At 45.5% G+C, this 27769-nt stretch overlaps 2 protein-coding genes across 7 annotated transcripts in view; one reads left to right on the top strand and one right to left on the bottom strand.

The window, feature by feature from the left end:
• Positions 1–12134, top strand: part of KIN (Kin17 DNA and RNA binding protein) — a 46389-nt gene extending 34255 nt beyond the window's left edge. Inside the window, exons 13-15 of one of the 6 annotated variants that reach the window (XR_004343831.1) lie at positions 3685–4843; positions 6857–7053; positions 11584–12134. Coding sequence is in view for 3 of the 6 variants with exons in the window: in XM_030321124.1 (XP_030176984.1) it covers positions 1294–1418; positions 1586–1595 (135 nt within the window). In the remaining 3 variants the exon portion in view is untranslated. Of the gene's footprint in view, positions 1–1293; positions 1419–1585; positions 2026–3684; positions 5402–6856; positions 7916–9437; positions 11061–11583 lie in introns of those variants that run through there. The other 5 variants (XR_004343832.1, XR_004343830.1, XM_030321124.1 and 2 more) reach the window with 5 other exon arrangements.
• The window catches only part of ITIH2 (inter-alpha-trypsin inhibitor heavy chain 2), a 36844-nt gene continuing 18689 nt past the window's right edge, over positions 9615–27769 (bottom strand). Inside the window, exons 11-21 of the mRNA XM_030321123.1 lie at positions 27475–27600; positions 25465–25646; positions 24185–24370; positions 23664–23803; positions 21526–21695; positions 19256–19393; positions 14561–14674; positions 14028–14226; positions 13097–13269; positions 11623–11734; positions 9615–9894 (exon numbers count right to left, since the gene is read on the bottom strand). Coding sequence (XP_030176983.1) covers positions 9747–9894; positions 11623–11734; positions 13097–13269; positions 14028–14226; positions 14561–14674; positions 19256–19393; positions 21526–21695; positions 23664–23803; positions 24185–24370; positions 25465–25646; positions 27475–27600 — 1688 coding nt within the window. The 3' untranslated portion in view covers positions 9615–9746. The remainder of the gene's footprint in view (positions 9895–11622; positions 11735–13096; positions 13270–14027; positions 14227–14560; positions 14675–19255; positions 19394–21525; positions 21696–23663; positions 23804–24184; positions 24371–25464; positions 25647–27474; positions 27601–27769) is intronic.

The raw sequence follows: 27769 nt of genomic DNA, 5'->3' as shown, positions 1-27769 counted from the left end.
TCATAGTAGCGTCCAATTTAGATCCCGCCTCAACTCGGGTTTTCATCTCAGGGAGACGCAAAACAACTAATTAGCACTGAGGGCTTTCTGGGTTCCATGCAGATACCTTCGGGCTAGTCTGTGGTTTTCACGGACTGTTTATTTCCTCCCTCGCCATGACCCCACTTGGGCCTTCCTTCTGAGCTTGCGTGGCTTAAAGAGCTGGGCTGGGGTAGGACTAGGAGGCGTGCCCACAAGAGGCTGGCTGACTGTGAAGCGGCAGGTCCTTTTCCAAGAAACCTGCGTATTGTTTTCCCTTTGGCAGCCTGCCCCGCCCCATTTAAAAGAAATGTGTTTGTGTGTGCGTGTGTGCACTTGTGTACGTCCCCACAGTTGCTTCAAGTCGTTGCCGTGAAACACACAAACTTCCCTAGTGATTTCTCCTGCTGTTTTTATCCCTTCCGACATCTTCAATTATAGCATCAGTATCAAAGTCTTTGAAATTTACTCGTTTATTAGGCAGATTTTTAAATAGCTGACGAGTTATTCAGAAAGTCTCAGCCTTTTAGCCCAGCTGTTTGCCTAGCTGACCAAATGAGCGGCTCCCTTCTTACTCCGCGATTTTGTGTTCTTCTCATAAAAGCCTACCTGACCGTGGGCCTTCACACTTGATAATGAAAGAGGCGACCTGAGTCATGCTTTATTTGGGAACTTGTTTCCATTGAATACAGTCATTATTATATGTTAAAAAGAATAGCATTTTTAAAAGCATTGTTAAGGGAAGGTGTGATTCTTCACAAACAATGTGAAAATCTCACTTCAGGGTTAGAGTCATTATCATCATCATCATTTAAAAAAAAAATTTTTTTTAAATGTTTATTTATTTTTGAGACAGAGAGAGGCAGAGCATGAACCGGGGAGGGGCAGAGAGCGAGGGAGACACAGAATCCGAAGCAGGTTCTAGGCTCCGAGCCGTCAGCCCAGAGCCCGACGCGGGGCTCGAACTCACGGACCGCGAGATCGTGACCCGAGCCGAAGTCGGACGCTCAACCGACTGAGCCGCCCAGGCGCCCCAGGAACAGCTCTTTTCCAAGGGGCGGTTTGTGAGGAGCCCGGGATTTTTCCAGCTCGTGTCTCCGTCACCTTCACCGAGGGACCTTTATACTTAGCGTGCTCTTGCGCTTCCGACAGGCCAAGGCCGAGCGTGCTGGGCTGCGCGTGCGGGCAGCGTGGCCTGGCCTGGAGGTGGCCCGGGTCACTTCTGTTCACGTCTGCGGCCGGAACTCCATCTCATGTCCGTACCTCACCCCATAGGGAGCCAGGGGAAGTGTCCAGGGAGCAGAGGAGATACGGAACAGCCAGCAGGTGCCTGCCACAACGTGTAGGGGTAGCACATTTCACACGTCATCGAAGAAACCGTGGCGCTTCCTAATGAGAAGGTCGTAGAATATTTTAAAAGTCACAGTCGTACGGAAATGTTAGCTGCCGTAATGGTATTGTAGGGGTATGGGAGAGACAAATTTGGATCTTTAAGTGTGGTGTCATTTTCTTGTCTTGTAAGTATATGTGTGTTTTTAATCTTTTCTTCAATCATTTTAATTTGTAGGGCCCTTTAAAAGGACGCAGAGTCGAAGGAATTCAATATGAAGACATTTCTAAACTTGCCTGAGTTTGAAAATTTGTTAACACATTAAAATCCTAAAGCATCAAATTGGTGTTCACCAAGGCATTATAAGACTCTACTGTGTTAGGGTGTTTCTTTTGTATAAAGCAAATGGATTTATTTAAATATTACTGTATAGTTGTTCAGCTAAGCTTATAGAAAAATCGAATTATGTCTCATGAAGTATCAAAACAATGTAATTTTGTTTTTACTGGTTTGGTTTCCTTTGTAATATTGCCTTAAAGATTTTTTATCTTCATTAAAAGAATGTTATCGTAAAGTGTTTTATATAAGACAATTTAGAATCGTGTAGAGGAAATCCTTCATATACTCTATAGTTGCAGTGGTAAAGTTGAACTATAAATCTAATTACACTTTAAAAAGTCAGACTATAGAGTCCCGGCTTTATTGAGATAGAGTTCACGCACGATATCACGTACAGTTCGGTGGCTTTTAGTATACGTACGGAGATGTGCACCCATCATCACTATTTACTCTTAGAGCATTGTCATCGCCGCAGAAGGAAACCCTGTGCCCGTGGTCTCTCCCTGTCCTCCCACTTTCCCCAGGCCCTGGCAACCACTGGTCTACTTTCGGTCTCGGGGACTTGCCCGTCCTGGACGTTTCGTATCAGTGGAATCGTAACAACAGGTGGTCTTTTTACGAGTCGCTTCTTCCGTGGAGCATTGTGTTTGCAACGTGCACCCATGTTGTAGCGTGTACCAGTGCTTCCCTCCTTTTTATTGCTGAGCAATAGCCCACCGTATGGGTACACCACAGCGTCAAAATCCGTTTGTCAGTTGACGGACATTCTGGTCGTGTCTGCTTTGGGGCTCTTAGGAGTAATGCTGCTATGAACATTCGTGCGCACGATGTTCTGTGGACACGTGTTCATACGTTTTCAGTGCCTAGGAACGGAGCTGCAGAGCCTGACTGTAAGTCATGGGATGATGTTTCTTTATATTTAAGAGAGAGAGACAGGGTGTGAGCAGGGGAGGGGCAGAGAGAGAGGCAGACACGGAATCCGAAGCAGGCTCCACGCTCTAAGCTGTCAGCACAGAGCCCGATGCTGGGCTCGAACTCACAAGCTGTGAAGTCATGACCTGAGCCTAAGTCGGACGCTCAACCGACTGAGCCCCCCCCCCCCCCCCCCCCGGGGCACCCCTACCATGTTTAACATTCTGAGGAACTTCCAGCCTGTTCCAAAGTGACTGTACCATTTTAGAATCCCATCGACAGTGTTGAACTGTACATTTTTAAATAATAGATCAGTGTATTATTTAGGGATGCAGAAGACAGGAAACTCAGCGAAAACTTGGGTTATGTAAAAAATATACATATATACGTATATATATATGTATATATGTATATGTATATGTGTATGTATATATGTATATATATGTATATTTTTTTAAATAAATAAATTGATGGCTCATGCGACAGAAGGAGCAGATGCGGGCTTGCAGTGGGGTCCGGGGTGCGAACAGCCTGGTCGGGCCTGGCTCCCGCGGCCCCGGCTTGGCCTGTGTCGGCCGTGCTCTCAGCCCCTCTCGACAGCAAGGTGACCGCCAGCGTCCCCGGCCTCCTGTCTCCCCCTTCTCCCCCGGTTCAGACAGAAGACTGGAACTGAGGCCGGGACAAATCACTCCGCGGGCAAGGGTTGGAATATTGAGATGGGCCAGACCTGGGTGGTTCGCCAGCCCCTGGGCCGTCTCTCTCGGACTTAGTATCAGGGATTGCTGATCAATTCTGTCGTCAGAAGGCGGGAGGACCCGCCCGCGAACAGAACCGGAAGAGGACGGCAGCACGAGATGCAGTAACGGGGCGATGTCAGTAGCGTTGCCAGCTCTGTTCTTCTGGGGTGAGTTCAAGTGTTTCTGAACTAACTGGACAGCACAAGAACATGGAAAGGAACCGGGTGTTGGAGTTGAGCAGGCTTCAAATTGAATGTTGGCTGTTCTGTTCACCAGCTGTGTAATCTTAGAATGTTTTTAATGTACCAATTATCAAAAAAAAAAAAAAAAAAAAATGTGTCCCTGCAGGGTTGTTGTGAGAACTACAGAAAATACACAGGAGGTGTCAGACGGGGAGTCACGCATCTGTGGCCCCGCCTGGTGTTAATCTGGCCTGAAGAATTTCGTTAGGGAGAATGGGTCTCCCTGGTCAGAACAGGTAAGTCAACCGGGATGAGATCCCCCCACCCCCCCCACCCCCACCGCCAACCTGTAAATTCGGAGTCAACCTCCGTAGGAAAAAATGTCCCATCCCTACCTCCCACATTCTGATTCTTTTCCCCAACATCTTCCTGAAGTTATCCCAGAATGAAACAAAGTAGCGTAACGGATGTGAAATTTAGCATTTAAAAATCAAAAGCACAAAAATACGACTCTAGACGACAGGGCCTTTATCTCCCCACCCCCCCCCCCGGAAGTTCTTAGAGGCCAGTAGTGTTTTATGTTCTCCACGGTGACTTCAGATACCTAACGTCAAGTTTTCTATGGGTTTTTTTTTTTTTCCTTTCTTAAAGCATCACAAGCTACTTTTGTTTACATAGACTTTTTTTTTAACAACAGTTTTAAGCTCACGGCGAAATGGAGCAGAGGGTACAGAGATTGCCCATAGATCCCCTGTCCCCACACACACCGCCTCCCTCACCACCCACATCCCCGAGCAAAGTGGTACGTTTGTTACAATGAACCTATGATAATGATGAACACATCATCATCATCCAAAGTCCATAGTTTAGGGTAGGGTCACTCTTGGCGGTGTCCCATTCTATGGGTTTGGGCAAGTTGGTAACGAAATGAAATGTATTCACCAGTACAGTATCATACAGAACAGCTTCACCAGGCTAAAAATCCTCTGTGTTCTCCCTGTTCGTCCCTCTCCCCCCAACAGCTCAACCCCTTGGCAACCGCTGACTTTTTTTTTTCTTTTTCTGGCTCCGTATCTTTGCCTTCTCCATAATGTCATACAGTTGGAATCGTATAGTATGTAAGCTTTCCAGATTGGCTTCCTTCACTTAGTCACATGCCCTTAAGGCCTCTCCATGCCTTCTCATGGCTTGATAGCTCATTTCTTTTCAGCGCCAAGCAATACGTCTCTGTCTGGATGTGCCACAATCCATCCACTCCCCTACTGAAGGACATCTTGGTTGCTTCTGGATTTGGTCAATTACGAATCAAGCCATTAACAACATCCGTGCGTATTTTTTATGTGGACATGTTTTCAGCTCAGAGTAGATGCCAAGGAGTGCAGTTGCTGGATGGTAAGGGGAGGGTGTGTTTGGTTTTGTAAGAGACTGCCAAATGATCTTCCAAGTGGCTGCGCCATTTTGCATTCCCGCCAGCAAGGACCGAGTGTTCCTGTCGCTCGTGTCCTCACTGGCATTTGGTGGTGTCAGTGTTTTGAATCTTGGCCCTTCTGATAGGTGTGTAGTGGCATCTCGTTATTTTAATCGGCATTTCCCTGGCGACCTGACGTCAAGCATCTCTTCGTGTGTCTATTTGCCATCTGTGTATCTGTGGTGAGGTGTCCGTTCAAGTCTTTCGTTCATTTTTTAATGGGGTTGTTCATTCTCTTATTGTTGAGTTTCAAGAGTTCCTTGTGTATTTTGGATAATAGTCCTTCATCAGGTACGTCTTTTGCCAGTATTGTCTCCCGGAGCATGGCTTGTCTTCTCGTCTTTTATTTTTATTTTTTATTTTCACTTAAAATTTTGTTTTAATGCTTATTTACTTTTGAGAGAGGGGGGGGGGGGGGAACAGAGAGAAGGAGACCCAGAATCCGAAGCAGGTTCCAGGCTCCGAGCTGTCAGCACAGAGCCCGACGTGGGACTTGAACTCACTCACGGATCGCATGATCATGACCCGTGCCGAAGTCAGATTCTTAACCGACTGAGCCACCCAGGCGCCCCTGTCTTCTCACTTTTTAGATAGCTGTTTTTCATCATTTTGCTTGAGGTCCTATCAAATTATTGGTAATCGTGTCTTGGGAAGTCAAATTCCCTGAGTTTTCATTGGGAATGCCACTGACTCCTACTGCCTTCCTTTCTGCCTTTCCTTGCCTACTTCTGCCTGTCCGTTTTTCCTGTCATACTTGAGTAAATTCATCGAACAAACATTTACTGAGTTCTCCAGTAGGTGAGCCGTCACAGTATGTGCTGTAGATTTAAGTGTGAGAAGCAAGTATAGACCCAAGATGTGTGTTGTATAGGAATTGACAATGGTCAGAGAACTGATACTCAAACGAAATGAGTGGCCAATAAAGAGACACTTGACCATCTGGGACAGCTACTTAACAATCCACCTTAACTTTGCTGGGCCTCGGTAAGAGACCATGAACTGATAATCAGGATACACCTCGGTGCCTACTTTGCCAAAGCAGATCCACAGGATTAGAATATGAATCAGCCTTGATTGATAAGTTGGTTATTGGCTTGACTGAAATGCTCTCAGAAATATTAAGCCACTAGTACAATTAAAAGGAAGCATCCTGGGGCGCCTGGGTGGCGCAGTCGGTTAAGCGTCCGACTTCAGCCAGGTCACGATCTCGCGGTCCGGGAGTTCGAGCCCCGCGTCGGGCTCTGGGCTGATGGCTCGGAGCCTGGAGCCTGTTTCCGATTCTGTGTCTCCCTCTCTCTCTGCCCCTCCCCCGTTCATGCTCTGTCTCTCTCTGTCCCAAAAATAAATAAACGTTGAAAAAAAAAAAATTTAAAAGGAAGCATCCTTGATTTTTCTTTCTTTTACATAGATATTCCAGAGAAAGTCACCAGCATAGACTTGGCCGGTGTGAAGAAGTGTTAAGAACAGTAACACTAAATTCTTACGGCATTTTTATGTATTCAGCACGCATAAGCATTATTTAAGCATTTTTATGTATTCGGGCAGCCAGATAACTTTTACTCTGATCTCACTGGGTCTTTGGAGCGACTTTTCTGTCTTTCAATTGGGATAAGGCTGAAGAGAAAAATGCCACCTTTTATGGTATTAAGCGATCCTTTAAAGCATGTTGAATGGTTTGCATAAGGTCTCACACCAGTAGGTACTAAAATAACTCCTGATCCGTGCTTCATTTTTACTACACATCGAGACGATCTTTAATTTCCTTTTTTTAATTATTATTATTTCTTTGGAATAAGTAACTCTTTAATTTTTTCTTCAAGCATGGGCTCCCATTTCCCTGACAGTAAGATATATATTTGCTTGGTTTAAGGGAAACCATTCGGATTGATATTTACGAAAAGCTTTGAAGATAGGCTACAGGAGTCCTGAAGATGATTGGAAGATAGGGGCCCTGCGACACCCCAGCTGAGATTTACGGTGACGACCTACTCCTCTCTACAGAATTACGTTCTGATCAATCCCTAGTGGGTTGCAGAATGCTCCAAAGAATAAGCAAGCGTAATACAGGTAACCGTCAGGTTGTTTTCCTTTATTGCTGAGAGCACAATACTTTCAGAAACTAATCAAGAGGTAAACAGTGGAAGAATCTCTTCCTTTCCACTGATCCCTAGTAATTTGGTTCCTTCATTTGAAATTCAAAATGGAGTATCCATTTGTAACTCAAAATTAATTATATAGAGAAGGCATATTTCTGGTCTCAATGGGGAGGCGTGGACAGCATTAATACAATTTTAGTTGCCTTATTCAAAACGCCAGCTATTAATAAAAGTTTTGATAATTGAATAACATGGATTTGACTTTAAATCTAGTTTCACAGAACTGTGTTGTTCAACATCCTGCATATAAATATACAGCCTAAGATCTTCATTGTTATTTTTAGAACTACAGAGCACATGTAAAATACTAGGAATCAAACTAAACATGTATCTAAAGATAGTAGTTTTAAAGTCTAAATTCTTGCCAAGTAGCAGAGTTAAGTGTAAGAACCTACTTTTGAAGTTTGTGTTACATATTAGCATTTTAAGATCAGTATTTTTGAAGTAGAAAACGGAAAACCTGGAGTAGACTTTTAATGTACCATAGGTACCACAGATAAAACTAAAAGGCAGTGCCATTTACCTCTTCAGCACTGAGGTTACCTATGGATTCTAGGAATATCATATTTCCTTACTATTTTACAATTAGACCAAAAGACAAAAACTTGATTTTGTAAATACAGGTTGAGTGCGTAAAAAGAGGCAGTTTTGTGTACTTTCTAAAGTAAAAATAACTTTTACCAAATTATGGAGAGAAAGCTTCATAAAAACGGACCTGTAGGGGTGCCTGGGTGGCCCTGGCGGTTAAGCGTCCGACTTCAGCTCAGGTCATGATCTTGCGGTTCGTGGGTTCGAGCCCCGCGTCCGGCTCTGTGCTGACAGCTGGGAACCTGAAGCCTGCTCCAGATTCTGTGTCTCCCTCTCTCTCTCTGCCTATCCCCTGCTTGTTCTCTGTCTCTGTCTGTCTCTCTCTCTCTCTCTCAAAAATGAAACATTAAAAAAAATTTTGTAATGGACCTTGAAACACTTTTTAAGTGCAATTTTACCACTTTGACCTTTGAAAATATATCCGAATTCTAGAAATTGATTTTTAAAGGGAAGTTATACACAAAGGAAAGTACAGACTTACAACAAACCAGATTTGCACCAAATCACCCAAATCCACTATATTAATGCAGACATAATGAAGTCCGATTTGTTGTGTATTGATTCTGCCTTATAAATGTCATCAGCCTTTTGTGAGGACATAGCTTGCTAGTTAATTTATTTCAAAATGCAGTCTAATCATGTAAGATTTAAAATTACTCTCAGGAATTGCTTAAATACAAACAAAAGGTATATAAGGAATACTCAGGAAGCCTCTGTGTTCAAGATCATTGAATCTGTGTGAAACGTGTTGCCACATAGGGGTGACTTCCAGAGAATTTGGACCTATGATTGTCTCAGAATTCATAGTAACATTAACACTAAGTGAAGTTAGCCGTGTGAGGTAACATCCTGAGCGATTTTAAATATGCAAAGAATTTGGGAACAACAAAATCTCCGAGGTGACCTTAGAATGCCATCAGGGAAGCAGGACTGTTACGAGGGATCGTAATTTAATAAGCAGACACCTACCCATTTGTATCATATCTTATCTGGAGGATAGCTTTGAGAACAGAAACAGGGTAGTGAACTAAGGCCTTGTCATGGTTTATTATAGGTGTCAACTTGGCCGGGCCATGGGGTACCCAAAGAGTTAGTCAGACACAATCTGGGGTGTTTCTACGAAGCTGGTTTTGGATGAAATTTACATTTAAGTCATAGCCTGAGTAAAACAGGTGGGCTTCCCTAAGTGGGCCTCATCCAACCAGTTGAAGGCCTGAGTACAACAAAAAGGATGACACCCCCCCCCCCCCCCCGTAAGAGGGAATTCTCTAGCTGCCTGCCTTTGGATTTCATCGGCAGCATGGATTTTTCCTGCCTCATGGCCTTCAAACAAAAACCGACTTCCCCCAGATCTCCTGCGCCATCAGTCAGCCCATCCTGCAGGTTTGAAACTACCATTCTTTATAATGATGTGAACAAATTATTGTATAAATCACCCCCCCCATATATATATGCATAGTTCTGTTTCTCTAGAGCACCCTGACTTACACAGTCTGCACGGACTAAAAAGGATTTCTGAGGCCAACACTGTGGAGGAAATGTTGGCCAACCACACTGGGCCATCGCAGGGACCTTGGCAAGCCTATCCCAGCAACTGGTGACGGCTTTTGCCGCCACAAAACAATCAAGATCAAGCAACTTACCCTGTTCTTACTTGATGTTCGCTAAATAACCTTCTCATAATTGAACATCCCACGTACCTGATAGCATCAAAATATACTCAGCCTACAGGGCTGAAGACCAGACCCTCGAGAATAATGAAATCATCACAGCAAATGCCAAGTTGAGGGCTCCGTCTGGATGCCAGCGCGAGTGGCCAAAGCAGCTTTTCCTTTGCATGACCCTGATTAACGCGTCTTAACATCTGAAAACTCGACAAAATCCTGAATCTTCTTTGCAAAGTATTTATTTTCTTCGGCTGTATTCACAGGTTTTCTAAACCACTATGACATCTGGTTACTGGAAAGGGGGCAGGGAAGGGCCGTATATACGTATCATTTCCAAAGCCACACATCTTTAAGGCCTTTGGAGAAAGCTATAAAGCTGAGGCACAAAGTAATCCTTGTAATGTCCGTCGATGAAACCTTTCCCGCTGTTATGCACGAACCAACAGGAAACCTCTGTTCCGAACACTCGATCTGTTCGATAGTCCTTCTGTAGGCCTCTGCGGGGAAAATGGTGAGTATGGTTAGACTTGGCCAGCTTGCGTATCTGCAAAGCTTATTTGCTGTTCATCATGCCCCTCCTGGTGCCGTATCTGCTCACGCCCACCTACCCCCACTCCCCAAGCTGTACAGAACATTCTCTCGAGCTTGGTGTTGGAAGGACAGAGAATAAGCACTGCATCCTTAGATAATTCAAATAACCCTTTGGAGACTGACCAATATGTAGACTTTTCCGGCACGGGAAAGAATGCAAGTTAACGTCCCAGTGGAAAGAAAGCGGGAACCAAATGCTGAGCCGCTGTGGGCTCACCTCACGTGTCCTCTGCTGAATGAATCTTCACTGGGAGGGTGAGTGTTCTATCTAAGGGTGATGCCAGCTGTTTCTGAGAAATCCATGCTCCCACTTACAGGACAAAGAAGCCGATGATTTAAAAAGCTGTGTGGCCTATGGTCGCTAGTGAGCTTTAAAATACGGATGAAAGCGCACGACCCCGTCCACCCTGAAGCCCCCGTCAACTCAGTCTCAGTTATGTATTTCGAGGTGCTTCCAACAGAAGAACTGGAGGCCTGACAGTTACGTTTGCCATTAGAGTATAGCAGGTGTGCGTTTACCGACCTAGATAACTTATTTTACTCTTATTACTGTGCTCGCCATTTCCTTATCAAACATGCTCACCGACGCCCACGGGTCACTCACTGGTCTCCAGTGAGCCGAACCCGGGTGAGTGGTACACACACCAAGAGCTCGTCGTTTTACTTCAAAAATCTATTTTTGTGGTGGTATGTATGGCTTAATTATTACTGCAGTGTCATCACTTACTGATGTGGAAGCCAAGGACATTTGCGGGCAAAGAAAGTCATTTCTTATAAAGCAACGTTGATTGCTTTGTAAAAAAAAATAATTAAAAAAAAGGCAAAAAAAAAAATCCACAAAAAACCTGCTTTAAAATGATATCAGACAGGCACAGAGGAGACTGCTGTAACGGACTGGGAGAAATTTAAAAGATTGAGAAGAATGTAAACACTCACGATGCTTTCCAAGTATAGAATCCTCACTTTGAACAAAGCATGCGGAGATGGTTTGTGTCAGAAAAGCTACACAAAAATGCATTTGGTAGATTCATACTCAAGAAGAAGGCTGCAGTTTTATATAAAATTATACATTCAGGGAGTCCTTGGAGGCTCAGTTGGTTGAGCGTCCGACTCTTGGTTTTGGCTCAGGTCATCATCCCAGGGTCGTGGGATCGAGCCCTGCATTCAGCTCTGCACGGAGCATGGAGTCTGCTTAAGATTTTCTCTCTCCCTCCGTCCCTCTCCCCTACTCAGGTTCTCTCTGTATCTCAAAAAAAAAAAAAAAAAAAAAAGAAAAAATAAAAAATATATATATTCTCTAGCACTGTGGTTCACAGGCATTTTTATGATTTCCTTCTTTGATCAGCTTTTTCAGTAAGCCAACTGGTGACCATAGGGCTTGTAATGCAGAGGATGAGACCAATGGCTTCATTTCTCTTGGCATTTTATGGCACCTCCTTATCTACCTGGTCCCTATTTGCAGTTAGGCTGGCGTCCCTGCAGCGGCCTTATACAGATGTCGTGTGTGTTTCTCCCTGATGAACTGTTTCGTCGGACATAAGTAACGCTTGAAATAGCTTTTCTTGCTTTGCTCATTTCTGTTCTAACCCCGGTAGGAGCGCTCTGGGTCGCTGCTATATGCATCCGAGGCCTACCTGGTGACGATCAACCTGTGTCCCTTCACTTCCATGCTCGCCTCTGGCTTCTCGGGGTCCTTCCCCGGTCGCTCATTGAAGATCCGGATCTTTGGCTCATGCATGAACTGGCCTGGTGACACAAAGTCCAGACTGATTTACGTGGAACCCACGTAAACAAAAACAACAGCCTCATCATCATCGGATCCAAACTGCACTTTGGTCTCCCTCTAGAATTTCTGGGGCCGAAAGACATACCGAGAGGGAAAAGGCAGAGCGATGGGAGGGATGGGTCGTTCCCAAGAGCAAAGCAGGCTGCTCACCCCACGGTCACACGAGGCTGACCCACTGGGCGAGAAGTGGAGTGGAACGCCCTGTGGCTAGGGGTGCGGGTGAGCACCTGTGGGCACAGCTCAGATCGTAGAAACAAGGTTTGTGATGTCATAGTCACATGCTTCAACCGAACCGTTCCTTAGAAGGTTGGGGTGCCTGGGTGGCTCAGTTCGGTTAAGCCAACCGATTTCAGCTCACGTCATGATCTCATGGTTTGTAAGATCAAGCCCTGCATCAGGCTTTGCGCTGATAACACGGGCCTGCTTGCAATTCTCTCTCTCCCTCTCTCTCTGTCCCTCCCCAACTCACACACGTGCTCTCTCTCTCTCTCAAAATAAAAAGACATTAAAAAAAAAAAAGTTCACCTCTCTTCAGTTACAAAAAAAAAAAAATCTTCAATGTATAATTTAAAAATTGAAAACGTTTCTCTAACTTTCCCGGTTAGTGATGATGAAATCCCGGGTCTGGGATTACCCGCACCAGCAAATGGTCTCGGCTGTAGCACGACCCAGTCACCCTGCCCTGCAACGTAGGGTTGTATTAATCGTGTTTGTTACTTTCTGTATATTATGATTTGACATCTTAAAACCCTGACCGGCTGGGAGAGACTGCCCCCTCCCTACCCAATTCTGAAAGACAGCAAAGGACTCAGACAGGAGCATGCCTGCCGTGTGCAAGCTAACCACCCAGAGCTAGACCTCCGCTAGCTGGCCTGCACAGCCCAGATGGAATCATTCCAGGCCCAGGTGCCAGGTAAGTAGAGACCACCCTGGACCCCAAAGCCCACCTACATTACTCAAGCTAGCCAGCCCAGAACTCCCCTCCTCTGTCTTATCTTTGCACAGAAACACCACAGAGGCTCTGGCCTTGCCCTGCGCGTTAGCTCCCTGATGAGAACTTGGCCTTCCTCTGCGGCCCTGCGAGGCGAGCCCTGCCTCTCGTTTCCAGGGGGAGACCGGGAGCGATGGTAAACGTTTCCATCGATGGCATCGGCCCCTTTGCGTCCTCGCTCAGTCACCTCTACAGATCAAGCCCTGGGCACAGAGTATGGCTCTAACCCGTCTTTGGGTCCACACCTGTTACTGTCCGAGTTCTAACCTCCAAAGTTGCTCGAGACCAAGAGGGGGCCCCCCACTTTGCCTGACGGTCGATGGACACATACCTATTAGTCCATGTGCTTTAGGTGAAAACTTGTTTGTGGGGGGAACGTAGATCCCCAGAAAGTCTACGTTGATCGGATGCTTCTTCCAAACCCGATGGAGTAAAACAGAGAAGGACACGTCTTTATTCAGGGTGACGGTCACAGTTTGCTCTTTCTTCACAGAGACAAGCACCCTGGTGTGAAAGCCAAAATGGAGTCAACATTTCTAGAACAACTGTTCAGGACGCCATTCCTCCCACCCCGGACACGAGCTGGCCACCCCTCCCTGGACAATCTCACTAGTGGTCTAAGTCCGTCACAACATTTTTGCCACAGAATGTTGTTTTCACTCCCGGCTCTGGAATTCTGTCAATTTATATGTTTGTATGAAAACAATTAGCAGGGGGGTGCCTGGGAGGCTCAGTTGGTTGAGCATCCGACTCTTGATTTTGGCTCAGGTCATGATCCCAGTGGGGTGAGATCAAGCCCTGCGTTGGACTCCCCACTGAGCGTGGGGCCTGCTTAAGATTCTCTCTCTCTCTGTCTCTCTCTCTGCCGTCCTCCTGCTCATGCTCTCTCTAAAATTAAAATTAAAACAATTAACAGATAATAATGGGAAAATATTACTCCTAAGATACAATCATTGTGTTTCTGGGCACAGTCTGACACGGAGTCGGCCGTGGAGTTTTGATGGATTCATTCACTTTTCTGACACGGATTTACTGCGTTCCTACGACATGCCTGGCCGTAGGCTGGCACTGAGACACGCAGTGACCAAAAGATGTGGACCCTGTTGCCAGGAACGGGGGAGTAGGTAACAAAAGCCTTTCTGAAGCGCGCGTCTTCATATTTAAAATGACAATGTTAAGTTCTAGTTTATATCACGGATCTCTGGATTTATGTACGTAGTCGTGTGGAGGGCGGGCCTGAATCCCGACGTGATAACACTTGCCTCCGATTAATGACGCGAGCAGTGTCCGACCAGGACAGGATGGACGTACGGGAGCCCCGGCTCAGGGTGATGGTCTCGGTGCTGATTTCTATTTTCATGTCTTCACTTTGGAAGTAAAACCCCAGTTTTCCGAAATAGGTTCTGAGTTTTTCATTCTTGGGCTTCTTGGCACCAGTGAGCTGCCCATTGACCAAAATCCCTATGGAAAAACACACGTTTGTTTGGTTTTTTTCCCCCTCCGTGAGCCATTTTGCTTCAGGATTTGACATTTCTTCCTATGCAACGCTCACCTTATTACCATGTGTGACGGCAGTTTAAATTAATTATATTATAGTAAGATCTGCCAGTTTACACTCAGGTTTTTGGCGATTGTAGTTCACTTAGGCATATATTTATAATTTATTTCTAATTATCAGGGTTTACAAAGTACGGGACTTCGATTCAGTTAAGAAAGAAAGAAATCCCAGGGAGCGACAGCGAAGCATGGTAATGATCCCATTGTTTCGTTCGGGTGTAGTATCTTTTTACTTTACCTAATTCTGGATCAGAAACAAGGTTGAGGATTTTTCCTGGTTCTGAGTCAATATTGAAACAAACATTCTTTTCATTTTTCGGTAGGTAAATGATGAAGTGTGGGTCGTTTTCAACTGGAAAATAAACAGAGAAAATGAGATCAAACAAAATCATAGAAAGGAAGATGACTTTGAGCAGGACTTTATTCCTGAACATCTTTAATTTAACAGGAACAAATATTTACGGTGCTTCTACTATTTGCTGGGTTCTGTTCTAGGCACTGGGGGCCCAGTGGTCCAAACCCATTGTCCCTTCCCCATGGAGCCTCTCAGAGTTTTAAGTGATTGTACAAATATGGTGTATACTTGTTCTGAAGCTATCAGGCCAGAGATAAAAAAAAAAAACAAAAAAAACCCAAGAAACACACAAAGCATGAGAAACACACACATAAACACTATATATACATGTATACGTATATATATATATATGTAACATACATATACACCATACATGTATATACTATGTATGTGTATATACACACAGTGAGTGTTGTTTTAAGTAACCATATGCAGTACATAAAAATAAAGGAGACAATATTATTTGTTGGCATACAGATTGATATTAATCAATTCTACGAGCAATGAAGCATGATGCTACTCTCAAGAAAGAACTCCCTTGTTACTGGACAACTTATTCTGGCTGATCTTTCTTATTTGTTTGTTTGTTTGTTTAATCATTCAACAAATATTTGGCGAGGAAGAAAAAAAAAAAAGCAAACTATGACCAAAGCACTGAATTAGGCATTGTTTGGTGTAGCTATAAACAAATCATGGTCTTGTCTACAATACCTCCAAGAAAGGCACAACTTCATGAAAGAGTCACCAGGATTCTCTCATTGACCAAACTTCACTTAGGCTCCCCCGACTCTTTCAACGACGCCTCAACTTTTGGACTCACATACATGTCTGTCTCTGCATTGTCGTTTTTTAGCAGGAATCTTACTACATTAGTTTAGCTAGAATCCCCGTCCTCCATAATGATCACCCTTGATATCTAACCAGGTTTCTCATCCCCCACCATCCTCCAGGTGATGTCTGATCACCTGGCCGCCTTCCACAAGATTCCTATTTGGCTGGTTTGGTCGGAATCCCCTTTACTCCTGATGTTTCCTCTTGGTGATTTTCCACCCACCGCCCCCACCCTGTTTTTGTCTACAAACTCCGACTTTCCCATGCCGTACTTGGAGCTGAGCCCAATCTTTCCCGCCTAACTAGACCCCATTGCGGGGGTCCTCGCACCCATCACGACAGCCCCCCGCCCCTGAATAAAGTCTTCCTGACCATGCGCACTCTAACAAATGTCACGAATAATTTTTTTCTTTAACGGGTTTTCTTTCACAGAGACAGACACAACCACTGAGGTAAGAGAGAATAAAATAAAAGGCACAAAAATGTCACAAGCCCAATGGTCTGGGGGTAAAGATGAAAGGGTGACGAACCCCACCTGGCTAGTTGAACCCCACCTGGCTAGACGAACCCCAAGGGCCTTGCGAAGGAGTTCGCATTGAGAAGGGCCTTGCGAAGGAGTTCGCACCAAGCCTTGAAGATAGGAGAGGAGGGGAAGGAAAAAAGACATAGGAGACAGATTTTGTTCTGAGTGCACAGAATGAGGCCCAGCCTGGAGGTATAACAGTTGATGATTTGTGTACAAGTGACTACAAGGATGGGTTCTTGAAAATGTAGAAAAAGATAAGACTAGAAATGGGGGTCATAGAGACGGAAGAATGGACCTGTAAGTTGGGGAGCCATTCGAAGTTTTTGAGAGTACATGTGGCAAAGATTTGATTTTAGGGATATAACATGTCACAGTATATAAATTAAGTATTGAGAAGCGGACAAAGGAAAGTCAGTTGGCAGCTAATGTGGCAGCAGGCCGGGCGAGGGATGGTAAATTCACGAACTCCGATGGGAAATGGGACCCGCACGGGAGGGAGAGTCCGGGGATGCGTGGCAGCGTCCACAGGATCTGGTAACGGAGTGAGCCGTAAGAACTGCAGTGGTTGTGTTTTCCAGAATAAAACTGGAACGGCGGCCTTCCATCCACCGAGGGGTTGCTGTTTTCTAGACGTGATCGCAAAGTCCTTTGCAAAACATTAACTCAACTGATTTTCCCTGTAGCCTTGCAGGGGACAGGTGACCTGCCCCGAGGTCACATTACAGAGTCAGTAAGTGGCAGAGCGAGGACCAAAGGGCAAGCCCGTTCTCCCACGCGCTCGGATACGCTCGTTCGTTCTCAAGTGTGTGACTTGGGACATGAAATGGAGGAGAAACCAATCCAGGACACGAATACAATCTTGTATTTCTTTGCACCCCCCACCAAGCTCCTGCTCCGTGATCAATAAATACTTGGTTAATCGATTTGGTGCTGAGCGGGGCACTAGAGGGCATCATTAAAACACAGAGCAAAGGCTCTCGACTCCCTTTCTTCAATTAAGCAAAAATCATTTTATCACGATAGCTCGTCCTTTACACAAATCCAGTGTTTTGAAATGTCTACTGAAGGGAATTGCTTTTGTTGAAGATAATGATTGATTTTGCCAAAGCCCACGAATCCCGCTAATCAGACCTTCTGGTAATGACCGCACATCAGAGCCGCCACGCTGAGTTGATAGAATTCTAGACGGCAGACACGAGGCATCATATTTAGGCTGGTCCCAGGACTCCCACGACTGAGTTCACAGAGTCCTGACGACCTAGGGTTTACGAACTTCTGCTGGGAACCAGGGACTGAGTCCATAGTAACCACCGTGTAGTTTTTTCCTCATCCCCATTTTACAGGCGGGCTCACTGAGACCCAGAGAGGTTTCAGAGTCTGGCGCACGGTCCCGTGGGCAGAGTTTGACCGCAGACCCGGTCCCCTTTCCTGCCTCATCCAGCAGGCCGTGAACTCAGAGGTAGCCCTGCATTCTAACTGGAACGGACATTGAAAACTAAGTTAGCTTTATCTCTACACGTTTCGACAGAAGCTTTGTTTTGCGAAGCAGCAGTGGAAGAGGCTCACGCCCCTGTCAGTGACCTTGTCCCTTGCTCTGAGAGCCACCCAGCCCCGTCCCCACGTGGATGCGTTGTAAAATTGCCACTACTGGCTGGAAGTCCAATGCGGGGTCCTTCGTTAAGCTCCGTCGTTGGACACGCTCAGGTGGGAGAGTGGAGGGGCCGCTCTACGAAGCATTGCCACCCATGGAAGGCTGAAGAAGCAAATCCCTCCTGGCCCACAAGTAACAATTTTAGAGACAAGCCAGAGGGGAGAGCTGCGCTCGCTTTAAAAATTGATCTGAGAGGCGCCTGGGTGGCTCAGTCGGTTAAGCGTCCGACTTCGGCTCAGGTCATGATCTCTCAGCTCGTGGGTTCGAGCCCTGCGTGGGGCTCTGTGCTAACAGCTCAGAGCCTGGACCCTGCTTCGGATTCTGTGTCTCCCTCTCTCCCTGCCCCATCCCTGCTCAAGTTCTGTCTGTCTCCCTGTCAAAAATAAACATTAAAAAAATTTTTTTTAAATGAATAAACGTTTAAAAAAATTTTTTAAGTCGATTTGAAGTCCTCACTACGTTTTCTCTGTTATATAATGCAGTGCTTGGTGGATGGCGGGTATACAGTCTTGAGAAATCGGTTCTGAGGGTGAGAAATGTTCTTGCTGGAAAAGTCTGTGTGCCCGGCAGTCCCAAAAAGCTGCACGCTTCTGGAAACACCAGGAGTTACTGAAATTTCAAACAACCCGAATCAAGCTCATACTTCCAACAGGGAGAGGGACGCGCTCGCTCCCCCTGAATGGTGAAATGTGCTCCTTTCTAATAAGAAAGAAAGGAAAGTAGAGCTCACACAGGCTTTCGACGCGGGGCCCGCTAATCGCTAGACGGCTGTCATCTCGCTCCAGGAAAGGTGGCCATACCGGACCAGGAAGGGGAGAGGAGACACTCTCCTCCCCTGGCCCCCAGAAGCTCCTGCCTCTCTCTCACTGGTTGGGAAAGGATACTGGGGAGGTTGATGACGAGGAGAGACGGCAATCTGTACAAGGAAGCAGCTGTCAGAACTGTCGCACAAGGAAGCAGTCTTCCCTTGGATGATCCCGCCTGCCACCCGTACCTCCCAGGGAAGTCATTTGTGGAAAGGGTTTTTAGGACGGAGCTAAACGAGGATTTTTCAAATGCGCTATTGAAAACAAACAAACCGATAAACAACCCCACAAAATAGCATGTGGCTGTGCAGGAAACAACATTAAAGTGGTTTTCTTTTAATTTTTTTAAAAAAATGCTCACTTATTTTTGAGAGAGAGAGAGAGAGAGAGAGAGACAGGGTGCAAGCTAGGTGAGGGTGAGGGTTAGGAGCAGAGAGAGAGAGGGAGACCCAGAATCCGAGGCAGGCTCCAGGCTCCGAGCTGTCAGCACAGAGCCCCACGCGGGGCTTGAACTCGTGATCCGCGAGATCGTGACCTGAGCCGAAGTTGGACGCTTAACCGACTGGGCCATCCAGGTGCCCCCATTAAAGTATTTTTTATTGTAAAATGTATAGCTTCTAATATTTAATAAGAACATTTGTTTTCTGGCTAGCCCTTGACGACGGTTTCACATGTAGTCGACAGCCTAGCTGTGTAAGGATGCCCCACGGGACTGGGATCCCACCGGGAGCCAGGACGTGGAAGTGGGGTTGACCGTCTCTTACCTCTCATCACATGTGGAGGAGGAGTTGCCTCGAGGACCTGAGCCCCCAGCACAGGCATCGGGATCACTGGCGTTGGGGAAGGGTTGACCCAAGATGGGACTGAACTCGGAGCGACTTTGCTGCCGTAATACAGGGCACCTGCGTAGAACAACCCGGATGCATTAGTTTCTCAGGCTTATTTTCCATAGAGATTCCTTACGACTTCAAGAATCTGTTTTATGTAGATCCCAGAGATTCTCAGCTAAGCTTTTCTCCCATTAATTTGATCTCAGAATTTTCTCGTTTCTAGCTCCTCCTGTCTTTATGCCGTGTGGGCCCGCTATAGGGTTCTCTGCAGAACCTGGGGCTGTGGGAACTGCCCCATAGAGTCTGGAGAAGTGCCCCGTGTCTTCAGCATAGGTCAGGGGGATGACGTCCGGGCCAGCCCCTGGTGAAGTTCAGGGTGACAGTCGGCCTCGGCCTGGATCTGTCTCCTCACCAAACAGCAGTCTAAACAATTTGGTTTCTCCACCAACTAGTTTCCCCTACTGGTTACCAAAAATTCATTTTGCTCTCTGATATATAGGCAGTCCTCCTGTCTTTGAGAGACAAATGGCAGTCCGCCTAAGCATTTTATCTAGGTGATACAGAATCACTTACAAATGCCCATGTGTCTAGGGCAAGCTTCCCCCTAGATAAATTTAGCTGTGGGGCCCCAGGCTCTTGTAACGGGTTGTCAGAAGTAAGAGTTCCAGGACGGCTGGGTGGCTCAGTCAGTTAAGCGTCTGACTCCCGATTTCGGCTCAGGTCACGATCTCACAGTTCGTGAGTTCGAGCCCCACGTCGAGCCCTGCGCGGATAGCACGGAGGCCACTTGGGATTCTCTCTCTCTGCCCCTCCCCAACTCTTGCTCTCTCTCTCTTTCAAATTGAATACATAAACTTAAAAAAAAAAAAAGAAGTAAGAGTTCCTTGAACTCTGGACCACTGTGATAAAGCTGGTGTGACAATCGCTGTGAAAAGTTCATTCCATTCCTATCTACTTACCTATGTCCATAAGACTTATCAGGACTTGGGCCTATACAAATGCTTTTTAAAGATTTCATTTTTAAGTAATCTCTACACTCAACATGGGGCTCAAACTCACAACCCCAAAAACCAAGAGTCACATGCTCCACCGACTCAGCCAGCCAGGTGCTCCCAAAAAATTTTTTTAAAGTAGAACTGACCCTGAATCTGATCTCTTTCAATCTATTAATAGTGTTTATCCATAGATACTTGAAAACACAGCCACATTTTTTTTCCCCATGAAGAGATGATTTCTAATAAAATTTGACTAATGGATATCAAACTTCATAATATAGGCATATCGTTTTGACCAGTTTTCTACTTGTAGTAGTTGTCATAAAGCTCAATCTAGAAGAAAACTGTGAACACTCAGAATCGTATAGTTTCACAAGCAATTGAAAAAAATTTAAATCTGTAAACACTTTTTCTTGCAGCAGAGCAGAAGGATCAGTAAAAACTTTCTGGCATAACAATATGTTACACTGAGACGTAATTCTACCAGGAAAGTAGAATGGAAATACAAGTTCAACTAGAAAAAAAGAACAATATGGACTTCCCAACAATTAAAATAGAATTTGTTCATGTATTATTTATTTATTTATTTGTGTGTGTGTGTGACAGAGAGACAGAGAGAGTGAGAGAGAGAGAGAGAGAGAGAGAGAGAGAAGCCCAAGCAGGCTCCTTGCTGTCAGCACGGAGACCGACGCAGGGCTCGACCTCCTGAACCATGAGATCATGACCTGGGCCGAAATCACGAGTTGGACGCTTAACCGACTGAGCCACCCAGGCGCCCCCCCGTTCATGTATGTTTTTAATGGATGATGGAGAGCACCAAGCTAGTTATTGCAATTCACTGGAAACACCTACAACTGTGATGCAACAGTTTTATTTGAAAAGTCCGATATTTACAGCGTGCCCCAAATTAAACTCATCGCAACCATTTAAGCACGGCGGAAAACGGCGCCGTGTTCATTTAAACCGTGCGTGCAAGGGCACGGGGGTCTTCAACATTCCTTTGGGAGCTAAGGGAGCAAAAATATTCGAGGGCCAAAGCGATAAGCTATCCCCAAGGAAACGGACAGAAGAGCTCGGACACACGGCGACACAGGCCTAGGAGCCAGAGGTGGGCCGCGGGGGGAGATGGGCAGAGGCCGGAGAACCCCGACTCGGGGTGAGGAAGCCGGCCCGTCCCGTTTGTCCACCCCCACCGAAGGCAACACCGACCTGAGCAGCAGGAATGATCTTGCGGGGGGGAGTCCGCCAGCATACGCTCATCCCCTGCCTCGTTCTCAATCACCATGGCGGTGAGCGGGGTCACCATGTGATGTTCCAGAGACATCTGCAGGATTGTTTTTGTGATTTTCCTTTTGGCAGCGGCTGTGGGAGCCAGGCTTCTGTATTTAGGAAATAGACCCATTTGAGAACATGAGGGCTGAGTTAAGATTCCACCCCCCCCCCACCCCCTGCCCGCCCTGACCCTCCCCCACTTCTGGGCTCGACCAGGACCCTCGGACCACACGGCAAAATAGGACAAACTGGCTCCATGAAGCTAGTATCGTATTTAGCCATGCCGTCCTAAGGACTTGCTTTTTTCTGAGTAGACTTTATTTTTCAGAGCAGTTTGGGGTTCACAACAAAATCAAGGCGAAAGTACAGAGACTTCCCATACTCTCCCTGTGCCCGCAGACCACAGCGTCCCCCACTATCAACATCCCCCACCAGAGCGGCGTATTTGTTACAACTGATGAACCGACATGGACACATCGTCATCGCCCAAAGTCCACGGTTTACATTACGGTGCATTCCTGGTGGTGGACATTCTATTGGCTTGGACGCACGCATAACGACATGTATTCACCAATGCAGTATCATACAGAACACTTTCACTGCCCTAAGAATCTCCTGCGTCCTGTCTGGTCATCCTTCCTGCCCCCCCAGTCCCTGGCAAACTGCTGATCTGTTTTACAGGGATTGTTTTTTTTTATCGTTTTTTGTTTTTTAAATCAATATTTCACTTCAGCATTTGCTGTGTATCTGTAGTTTTGCTGTGAATGCACCCAGGATGCTTCTGGGAAGGGGCAGGGCTATTTGTTGCTCACTTCAAACCCCATGTCTGTTTTGTAATCCTATGGACATCACAGATTTTCTCTGCGAATACAGTCCTACAACTGTGTTTCATTTCTTCCCAACCTAATTCAGGTGACTCTGTTCCGGCTTCCTGGGAATCTGATCTAATATGTGGAATTGGTCTCAGGAATCATAATTCTCCTATTCAGCACCTGCATGTCATTCTGATGCATGTGGTCAAAGAACTAAACATTACTGAAAAGTGTCGTTTTTACAGGCACCTGGGTGGCTCAGTCGGGTAAGCGTCCGACTTCGGCTCAGGTCATGATCTCACGGTTCGTGAGTTCGAGCCCCATGTCAGGCTCTGTGCTGACAGCTCAGAACCTGGAGCCTGCTTCGGATTCTGTGCATCCCTCCCTCTCTGCTCCTCCCCTGCTCGGACTCTGTGTCTCTCCCCGCCTCTCTCTCTCTCGAAAATAAATAAGCATTAAAAAAATTGAAAATAAAAGAAGTTTAGTTTTTATATTGCAGAGTTTAAGTGCAGGTCAGCTAAGAAGCCAGAGATGAAATACATAAGCATTACATCACGCATCCTTATGTGATACGATAATCATAAATTTCTGTTTCTTTTTATAATTTTTTTAAGCTTCATTTACTTCTGTAATCTCTATACCCAACGTGGGGCTCGAACTCACAACCCCGAGATCAAGAGTCGCATGCTCTTCCGACTGAGCCAGCCAGGAGCCCCGTAAATTTCTCTTTGGGCAATAAACGGTTTTCAAAAGTGAATGCAAATGAGCTACCGACACTCCCGGCAACACGGATGGATCTCACAGATATCATGTTGGACGAAAGAAGCCAGAAATGGACGAATACAGATTGTGCCATAATATGAAATTTCGTCACAGGAAACTAATTGATGGTGACAGTGATATCCACTGCAGGTGGGGTGGGTGTTCGGTGGGAAGGAGAACGGGGACCCTTCGCTGAGGATAGAAGTGTTCTCTAATGATCTGGGTGGTGATTATGTGGGTGATACACACAAGAATTTATCAAACTGTAGTCTTAAAATTCATGCACCTCACACGCTTTATGTATACCTCAATACAAAAGACTAAAAGAGTGAACTCAGCTTTACCTAAAGTGCTTGGAAAGCAGTGAAAATTGACAATGCAAATCCTGAATTCACTTGCTGCCTTTCTGGGTTCCACATCCTTTTTGTATGACACTCCAGACATTCAAGGCAAACGTCTCACTTCTGCGAACCCCTGTTACATACACACTTTTCTTCTTACCGCTCAGCCAGAAGTTGGTTGATTGTCAGATAGGCCCACAATTTCTTGGTGAAATCGGGATCTGCGTGTTTGTCTTTTGATAGAAATTCCTCCAGGTCGTCCATTTCGGCCAGAGTTTCCAAGACTAATTCCGTGTTAGCCTGGATGATGGAAAATTCAGTTGAAAAACATCCGGGGGACAGGGCTATAGTTAATCAGCCCGCATTTTTCGTACCTACTGTGCATGAATCAGGGCACGACGTAACTTCAAGGGGAATGCAGAATAATTCGGAAGAATGCAAAAGCAGGAAGTACGTATATACATCCAAGGTTTGGGATTGGCTTTGGGATGAAAAGGTAAGGACTTGCAGAACAGTTTGGGGACAATGGCATAGATATTCACACGCCTTCCCTTGCAGTTATTATCATTGCTTTTATTCCAGATTCTTGGAATGCAAAATACCAGCCTATTAATATACAAGATGGACTGTATCGAGGGCACCGATTAGTATTTTTAGAAGTAAGCAGATAAACAGAAGTACCGCGGTTGCCGTTATGATGCTTTGTAACTGCTCGGCTTTTTCAGGGTCAAATTTTCCTGCCACCACAATCTCTGAGCCTCCGAAATAGTTGTGGAAACTGTTCTGAGTGACATCCGATACTGACGTGTGGGGGTAGTTGAACTGGACGTTCCGGAGCAATGGGGTGGAGACCTGGTTGTAGAATTTCTACAATTCATGCAGAACAAAGAAATCGTTATTTTCATACCACTTCATAGGTCTAAAGCAGTTTTCTCTGCGATTCCCCAAAATACTTAGCTGGTGTCTCTTAATTTACTCTCACAGGATTTCTGTGGAAAGCCACAGGACAAGGAAAACTCACAATTATCAGATGAATTGATATGGAGAAAGTAAAAAATTGTTAAGACCATTACCCTTGACTTAACAGCCCAGCATTTTTCCCCCTTTTATAACCAGCATAAAAAGCTCATAAATACTTATAATAAGAAAAGTCAGCTGGGTTGATATTCCCAAACTGCCCCTTATGCCTTTCCTGTCCCCAACTTTCAATTAAAAAAAAATTTTTTTTTAACATCTATTTATTTTTGAGAGACAGAGTGCAAGCAGGGAAGGGGCAGAGAGAGAGGGAGACACAGAATCGAACATGGGCTCCAGGCTCTGAGCTGACAGCCCAGAGCCTGATGTGGGGCTCGAACTCGTGAACCATGAGATCAGAACCTGAGCCAAACTCAGACGCTTAACAGACTGAGCCACCCAGGCGCCCCTCCTGTCCCCAACTTTAAATATGGTGCCTGCCATTGCCACACGGTACCTGGTACTGACAGAGGGTGGGGTAAAGACATCTTTTTTTCTTGTCCATTTAGGCGAGATAAACAAGTAACTCATCTCCTTTACATTTAAGGAAACCTCCAGGCTGTAGTTTGATCTGTGTTGCATCACAAAAAGTTGACACCGAGATGCCAACGTACTTTAAAGGGGAAACAATGGCCATGAAGACAAGGACAGTTGTTTAACAAGACTGGAGAGCCCAGAAGCATTGATAATGCCTCGGGAGAACTGCTCAGGAAGTCGGGAAGCGTGTGCCCGGCCCCTTCCTGCCTCCCGCCTCACTATCCGTGTAGATATACGTGCAGTGTGGGCCGGGTGAGGAAGCAATCGAACACTTCCTGATTCTTGCGGCTGAACGAAGCTGAAGTAATGACAGTTTGGGCTTAAATTTGGCTGTTTTCTTTTAGACATCAGATCTTGCTAGTTGAATGACTTTGGGTGAAGGAGGACAAAAGAAAGAGAAAAAATGTTACTTTGAGTTGGGCAGAAGTGTCCTGATTTCCATAGATCCTTTGAGCAATCCCACGGTTTTCATTGGACAGTCTCTTCAAAAAATCATAGTCAACATCAAATCCTATCCCCAAACTGAACAAGGAGATATTGTCTCGTATGTTCTGCTTCACGTTTTTCTGGATTTTTGACAATTTCAGTTCACCTAAAGTTGATGATGACAGAAAGGAAAGAATGAGGGGGCCTCGTTATAATGATTTTGAAAGAAAATCATGGAGACAGAAAATTTCTGTCAAATTAAATATTTTTTTAAAGTTTATCCTTTTTTGAGAGACAGAAAGAGAGCATGAGTGGGGGAAGAGGGAGACACTGAATTCAAAGTAGGCTCCAGGCTCTGAGCTCTCAGCACAGAGCCCAACCCGGGGCTCGAACTTACAAACTGTGAGATCATGACCTGAGCTGAAGTCAGATGCTTAACCGACTGAGCCACTCGGGAGACCCAAGTTTTTGTCAAATTAAAAATGCACTTAACCTTTTGACCCAGCGACTCAGTTCTAGGAATTTTTCTTACGGCTGCACTCACACAAATGGAAATGAAGTGTGGGCAACCATACATAGTAACATTATTGGGAATAGCAACGTATTGAAAACAAAAACAAACGTACACGAGTAAAGGAGGTCCATCAGATGATGATACGGTCAGATGATGATACATTCAAACTGTGAGATACTAAGCAGTTTATTAGAAAGAGCAAGGCAACTTTTTATGTGTTTATATTGAATGATCTCAAAGACACATTTTTAAAGGGGAAAAACAATGTAAACATCGGTATATGTAGGATGTATTTGCAGATGCACATGCATGTATGTGTGTATATGTATTGACATATACGTGTGTATATGTGTATATGTAGTCTACAGATATGCACAAAATATCTCTGGAAAGATATGCAAGAAACTGGTAACCAAAGGCTTTCTCCAGGGACAGGAACTGGATGGTTAAGGTACAGAAATGAGGAACAGACTTAATTTTTTACTGTTTCCTTTTCTTCCAGATGATTTTATTCTCAAATTGAATTTTCCTTCCTTCCTTCTTTCTTTCTTTCTTTCTTTCTTTCTTTCTTTCTTTCTTTCTTTCTTTCTGTCTTTCTTCCTTTCTTTCTTTCTGAAGATTTTAGTTTTTTTAAGTAATCTCTGCACCCAACGTGGGGCTTGAACTCACTACCCTGAGATCAAGAGTTGCATGCTCCACGGACCGAGCCGGCCAGGCGCCCCTCAGATTGAATTTTAAAAGTAATTTGATCTGAGAAGGAGGAAATACTGAACCTACAACAAATGCTACGTAATGACTCCCGTTCTCGTCTCAGTATTGGTAAAATGGTGGCTTTCCGTCTTTCTAGGACTCTGGCTGCCATTGTCCTGACTGGCCACTCAACTTCCTTCCATGGAGCTGCGTCAGGCACAAGCCTTGTCTACACGGCAGGCTGCAACACAATCTAGCATGCACCCTTAGTTGTATTTGTCAGCACAGGGACACAACTAAAGCAGATCAAGATAACAACAGCGCATGACAGAAGCCAGGAGATGATGGGCCATTTTGTGGAAAAGATGTCGATGTGCAGGATGTATCAGAAAGAAGCAATTTCTCCAGGTGCCATGAGTAACTGGAGGACTGTGGAGAACAAGAACGTACGTTATTGCGGACTCCAGAGGTGCGCTGCAGACTCGGGGGACAGAGACTCATCACACACACCTTAAGTATGCGACAGCATGCTATGCCAATTCACATTCAAGTGTCCCCCACGTTGTGCAGGTGAAGCCTGAGCTTTAAGAGCATCACCAGAAAATATCTGGGACTGGGTTTCAGCAGGGTGAACGCTTCAGGGTCAAAAGAAGCCTCCTTTTACAAAGCATGGCGTTAGAATGGTTCAGAAACTCGGGCAAGTGCCATGAGATTTCCCATTTTAAGCCAATCACGTTCCCGAGAAACAAGAGCGAAATATCTGTCACTAGGAAATTGACGAGCTACTTGCCTACTGTTGGGTCGCCATCAGAAACCAAAATGATCAGAGAGACGGATTCAGGGTCCAGCAATCCCAAATTATTGGCTTCATTCAAAATAAAGATGGCCCGCAGCAAGGCTTCATTGATATTTGTTCCTGTTAGAGTAACATTATGTGCAGTTACGTTAGGTACGCTTTCTTTGCACGAAAACAATCACATCCCGGGTTCAGGTTCGTCTGTCTTGCGACTACTCCTACGTAAGTTAGTCAGCACCCAAATCCTTCACTTACTTTCCAAGGGACACAAAGTTTCCCTGGGCTGGTC

This window comes from Lynx canadensis, chromosome B4, assembly GCF_007474595.2.
Source record: "Lynx canadensis isolate LIC74 chromosome B4, mLynCan4.pri.v2, whole genome shotgun sequence".
Lineage (NCBI taxonomy): Eukaryota > Metazoa > Chordata > Mammalia > Carnivora > Felidae > Lynx > Lynx canadensis.
The sequence above is the reverse complement of the archived record's forward strand: the minus strand, read 5'-3'. Positions and strand labels throughout refer to the sequence as shown.